Below are 6,255 nucleotides of genomic sequence, written 5' to 3'. Positions count from 1 at the left end.
GTGTTGAAGAGAGAAGATGGACAGGGCAGGAACCGCACGTTACATTGTAACTTGTTTCTGCCCATTAGTTCATTTCCCATACCTTCTCAGGATTTCCAGCCGAGACGGTTATTACCTCAAATACCGGTGAAGAAACATAGACCGCATCGTCGCCTGCCTAAGACACCAGAAAGAAAACAACACACAGCAAAATTAGAGGATGGAACAACACCATCTGAAGAGGACAGTGTACTGGAAGAAGATTTTGCCGTGCTTGTGGTTGATCCCCCGTTTAGGAAATCTCCAGTGATCATTGCTGTCCCAGAGACTGGTTTAGGAGACACCGCCCAACCTTACAAATGAGATCAGTGAGGTAGTAGAGGTAGAGGAACCAGACGAGAAACCGGCAGACACAGATATCTTACCACTGGGTCAGGGATTGGAGCAGGACAATGCTCAGGATTCTCATCAAGAGTCCGAGGGATTCAGTGGTGAGCAAGATGGTGTCACTTCTGATGAATGTTCTTAAGAATCTCACAGTGAACCACAAGGTGTAGATAATATAACATCTACTCCTTTGCTGCGACGGTCTAACAGAGAAAGGCGTCCCCCAACTAGATATAGGACGGGGGAATACGCCATGCTGCAAGCAACATGGAGCAACCCAGATTATGGTTGGATGGAAAGAGCTAGCTACCTGCAAAGTTTGGCAGAAAGTGTTTTTTTCTTTCGGATGCCGAAGTCAACTTGCAGAGCTATGCTTGATATTTTAACTTTGGAGAAGGCCATTCAAAAATGATAAGGACATCATTTTGTTTGGGCAGGGAAGTTGTAACCAAGTAGTTTTTTGTTTTTTAACTTGTATTTGAAAGGTGGACATTGCCGTTGATAAATGATGAGGACATCGTTTTATTTAGAAGGGGAGTCTGTAATCGGGTGTTTTAAATTACATTCAATACACACATACAGTGTACCCTCGATTTATTGCCCCCCGATTTAACGCCAACCTCGCATACCGCCAACTTTCTTTAAAGTACCGTTTTCATTCATGTTTATTTCCCTCGATATAACGCCACCCTCGGTATCCGCCATCCGCCAACGACGTTTTTGAACCGAACTCCATTTAGCCATTATAATTCCCTTGATTTTGCGCCAATGGTCTGGTCACAAAGTTGATTATAGTGACATAATTACTAGCGATCTGTTGAATGGGGAAATCCTAACTCCGTTGTACTCTGGCAGTACACACTGAATCTGTTTTTGTTTATTGTCTAGCAATTAACGGATGTAAGTGCTAGAATTGTTTAGGCAGGCGCGGTGTTTGTGTCCAATCAACACTCGACATCTACCACTGAGCTACAGCCCGCCCCCTCTACTACTAGACGTCTACCACTGAGCTACAGTTGCCCCCCCCCCCGTCACTACTAGACGTCTACCACTGATCTACAGACCGACGCCACCACTACTATAGACGTCTACCACTGAGCTACAGCCCCCCGCCTCTACCACTACTAGACGTCTACCACTGAGCTTCAGTTCCCCCCCCCCCCCCCCCCGCCACTAATAGACGTCTACCACCAAGCTACAGTCCGGTCCCCAGCACTATTAGACGTCTACCATTGAGTTACAGTCCGCCCCCTAGCACTACTAGACGTGTACCACTGAGCTGCACACACACACACACACACACACACACACACTGAGCTACATTCCCCCCCCCCCACCACTACTACACGTCTACCGCTGAGCTACAGCCCGCCCCGTCACTACTAGACGTCTACCACTGAGCTACAGCCCGCCCCTCACCACTACTAGACGTTTACCACTGAGCTACAGCCCGCCCCTCACCACTACTAGACATCTACAACTGAGCTACAGCCCGCCCCCCCCCCCCCCCATCACTACTAGGCGTCTACAACTGAGCTACAGCCCGCCCCCCCCCATCACTACTAGACGTCTACAATTGAGCTACAGCCCGCCCCTCACCACTACTAGACGTCTACAACTGAACTACAGCCCGCCCCCATCACTACTAGACGTCTACCACTGAGCTACAACCCCCCCCCGCCTCTACTAGACGTCTACCACTGAGCTTCAGTCCGCCCCCACCCCCACCCCCCACCCCTGCCACTACTAGACGTCTACCACTAAGCTACAGCCTGGTCCCCAGCACTATTAGACGTCTACCATTGAGTTACAGTCCGCCCCCTAGCACTACTAGACGTGTACCACTGAGCTGCACACACACACACACACACACACACACACTGAGCTACAGTTCCCCCCCTCCGCCACTACTAGACGTCTACCACTGAGCTACAGCCCGCCCCCAGCTACTACTAGACGTCTACCACTGAGCTTCAGTCCGCCCCCCCCCCCCCCCCCGCCACTAATAGACGTCTACCACCAAGCTACAGTCCGGTCCCCAGCACTATTAGACGTCTACCATTGAGTTACAGTCCGCCTCCTAGCACTACTAGACGTGTACCACTGAGCTGCACACACACACACACACACACACACACACACTGAGCTACATTCCCCCCCCCCCACCACCACTATTAGACGTCTACCGCTGAGCTACAGCCCGCCCCGTCACTACTAGACGTCTACCACTGAGCTACAGCCCGCCCCTCACCACTACTAGACGTTTACCACTGAGCTACAGCCCGCCCCTCACCACTACTAGACATCTACAACAGAGCTACAGCCCGCCCCCCCCCCATCAGTACTAGGCGTCTACAACTGAGCTACAGCCCGCCCCCCCCCCCCATCACTACTAGACGTCTACAACTGAGCTACAGCCCGCCCCTCACCACTACTAGACGTCTACAACTGAACTACAGCCCGCCCCCATCACTACTAGACGTCTACCACTGAGCTACAGCCCCCCCCCCCGCCTCTACTAGACGTCTACCACTGAGCTTCAGTCCGCCCCCACCCCCACCCCCCACCCCTGCCACTACTAGACGTCTACCACTAAGCTACAGCCTGGTCCCCAGCACTATTAGACGTCTACCATTGAGTTACAGTCCGCCCCCTAGCACTACTAGACGTGTACCACTGAGCTGCACACACACACACACACACACACACACACACACACACACACACACTGAGCTACAGTTCCCCCCCCCCCGCCACTACTAGACGTCTACCACTGAGCTACAGCCCGCCCCCAGCCACTACTAGACGTCTACCACTGAGCTTCAGTCCTCCCCCCCCCACCCGCCACTACTAGACGTCTATCACTGAGCTACAGCCCGCCCCGCCACTACTAGACGTCTACCACTGAGCTACAGCCCGCCCCACCACTACTAGACGTCTACCACTGAGCTACAGCCCGCCCCTCACCACTACTAGACGTCTACAACTGAGCTACAACGCGCCCCCGCCACCACTAGACGTCTACCACTGAGCTACAGCCCGCCCCGCCACTACTAGGCGTCTACCTCTAAGCTACAGCCCGCCCCGCCACTATTAGACGTCTACCACTAAGCTACAGCCCGCCCCGTCACTACTAGACGTGTGCTCAGAGCTGCTGCCCTTCCTCCGAACGTCAAAGTACCATGGAAATCGTTTATATAATGCACGTGTACTTTGAAATATAGTAAGAGTGTATTTTGGAGTGTGTGGCCCGGCGGATAAAAATGTAAGGGCCTGAATGTATGATGCAATGTTCGGGGGTATTTAACCCCACATACAATGTTTAATTTTAAGTTGTCAAATACGACATGTCCAGCCTTCTGAGCACAGTAACAAAGGAATGGGGTCGTGGCCTTCGACTCCCACCCACTCACACGCAGTTTTGCGACCCTTGAAAATCAGGCACGGCGGAGCAGGGGTGCTAGGTGGCTGTACCCCAGGGGCGTAGCGTGAGCTCCATATGTATAAACCTGTATGGTTTAGTTCTGAAAGCGGACCATTTACTTCAGCGGGGGGAGGGGAGGTTCGTCCGAAACCCCCCCCCACCCAGCCTACGCCCCTGTACCCCCTCCACCCCCACCCCAATAATTCTTAATAAAAAATATTATTGGTAGTACAGATGAATTGTTCTTGTAGAATGCAGAAAATTGCATCTCAGGAAATCCTCCGACCCCCTTAGAAACTTTGCCTTGCGTCCTCGATCTCAGTCCTCACACACACACAGAGACACAGATACACACACACACACACACACACACACACACACACACACACAGAGAGAGAGACACACACACCAATGTCTAATTGCTTCCGCCGTGCCTGAAAATGGCTTTCTTATTGGATGTTTCGGAATAGTTTTAATATTAAATATATTAATGTAAAAACCATGACTGAACATTTCTGGTTGGCAGGTATCCGTGTAATATAAAACGTTACACATGTAGTTATATGTGACCTAGATGTTTTTGTTTGTTGTGATCTACACAAAACAGACACACGTTGTACCCGGAAGAAACTCCGTGTACAGAGATCAGTTTGATAATGGCTGTGTTACTGTACGCACTGTTCTTTGCAACTGCTGTCAAGTATATTCTAGGTAAGCGGTCGTTTGTGACATGAGAACAATAATAACTAGTTACTGGATGATTTTATGGGGTATTAAATGCAGCTTCACATTTCTCACAATTATGAATTCAGACTTCAACTGGTGGGACAAATAGAGCTTCCGAACATAATCGAACAAAATGAACGACTTACTACGTCACTAAAATATAATTTTGGCACTTTCTTTAGACGTTTTTACATACACACGCATGCGCGAGCACAAACGTTTTAATATTTTGTTATTATGTATTTTAATTCTATTTTCAATGATAATGAATCAATCATTGTGATGTTAAACTTGTGTTCAGTTGTTAATAATTGTAGATAATTGTTCACCAATCTAATGTATGTATTGTATTCATGTAAGGGATTCGAACACACAACCGACTGAACTGAAAATGCGTTTAATGGTACCTTAGTACATGTATTACTAGTTTTCTGTTTTAGTTGCTACCAGTATATATGGTAACAGTTCTATTTTAGTTGCTACCAGTATATTTGGTACAGTTCTGTTTTAGTTGCTACCAGTATATTTGGTAACAATTCAGTTTTAGTTGCTATCAGTATATTTGGTAACAGTTCTGTTTTAGTTGCTACCAGTATATTTGGTAACAGTTCTGTTTTAGTTGCTATCAGTATATTTGGTAACAGTTCTGTTTTAGTTGCTATCAGTATATTTGGTAACAGTTCTGTTTTTCTTCAGGCGTGTCACTGATTCTCTCTGGTTCTTCACCTCACGCAGTGCTGAATGAGTCTTTCACTCTGACCTGTACTGTGACACAAGCTGACAACCTTGATGATAAAGTACTGTTCTTTAAAAAACCCACGACTGGTGCGTTTGCATCTCTGAAACAGACAAATACTTCATGTGCTGTGTTCCGTGGTGCCATGACAGGTTACACTGCATCCTGTGGAAGTGGAACAAACAGCAGCTCGTCCTCTACCAAGACGTACACTCTGTTGATAAACAGAGCTTCTTCAGTCAGTGATTCTACAGATTGGTGGTGTGAACTATATTATAGTTATAAACGGAGTCGGAACTTTACTCTGAAAGTTTACAGTGAGTACATTATCAAGGTATTATTTATATATCGGGTGATTAAAAAAACAACAACGTCACATTTGTTTTCTCGAAAATGCCTTATTCAATTTACCTATTGCGAATAAACATATTGTATTTTGTTGGGTGCCCAGCCATGTTGGCATCAGGGATAATGAAAAAACAGATTCTGCTGCCAAGTCTGCTTTGGATTTGCCTCATGCCAGGGTTGGTGTACCTTATACTGATTTTAAATATAGTATCTTTTCCACTTGGCAACGTGATTGGGACGGTGCGGTTGCGAACAAGCTTCATGCTATCAAGCCAGTCTTGGGAGAGTGGCAGTCCTCCTATAGACAGTGCAGGAAGGATGCAATAGTCTTGTGTCGTGCTCGCGACGGTCATACTTACTTGATCCATTCATTTATTTTGAAGAAGGATCCTCCACCTCAGTGTGAGCACTGTCAGTGTACTCTGACGGTACGCCACATTTTGGTGGTGTGTACCCATCTCAAAGAAACTCGAAAAGATATATTTGGACCACGAAATGTGATGGAATCCTCTCGATTCCATCCAGAACTTCTTTTACAGTTCCTACGTGATACTGCGTTTTAAATTTTAAATATTATCTAACTGTGATATTTGTATTTTTGCACAGTTCTTTACACTGTGTTTTAATTTAACTGTTGAGTTTTTATCTTGATGTT

At 47.3% G+C, this 6,255-nt stretch overlaps 1 protein-coding gene across 1 annotated transcript; it reads left to right on the top strand.

Annotated features, from left to right (window-relative positions):
• Window positions 1-431: 431 nt before the first annotated feature.
• LOC121390871 lies at window positions 432-5,586 on the top strand (the record flags this gene model as incomplete). Its single annotated transcript, XM_041522741.1, has 3 exons — window positions 432-532; window positions 4,398-4,501; window positions 5,213-5,586. Coding segments are annotated over exons 1-3 (579 nt in total), but the record flags the coding sequence as incomplete, so codon positions are not given.
• Between the last annotated feature and the right edge of the window lie 669 nt (window positions 5,587-6,255).

Source organism: Gigantopelta aegis, unplaced genomic scaffold (assembly GCF_016097555.1).
Source record: "Gigantopelta aegis isolate Gae_Host unplaced genomic scaffold, Gae_host_genome ctg10364_pilon_pilon, whole genome shotgun sequence".
NCBI classification, from domain to species: Eukaryota; Metazoa; Mollusca; class Gastropoda; order Neomphalida; family Peltospiridae; genus Gigantopelta; species Gigantopelta aegis.
The sequence above is the reverse complement of the archived record's forward strand: the minus strand, read 5'-3'. Positions and strand labels throughout refer to the sequence as shown.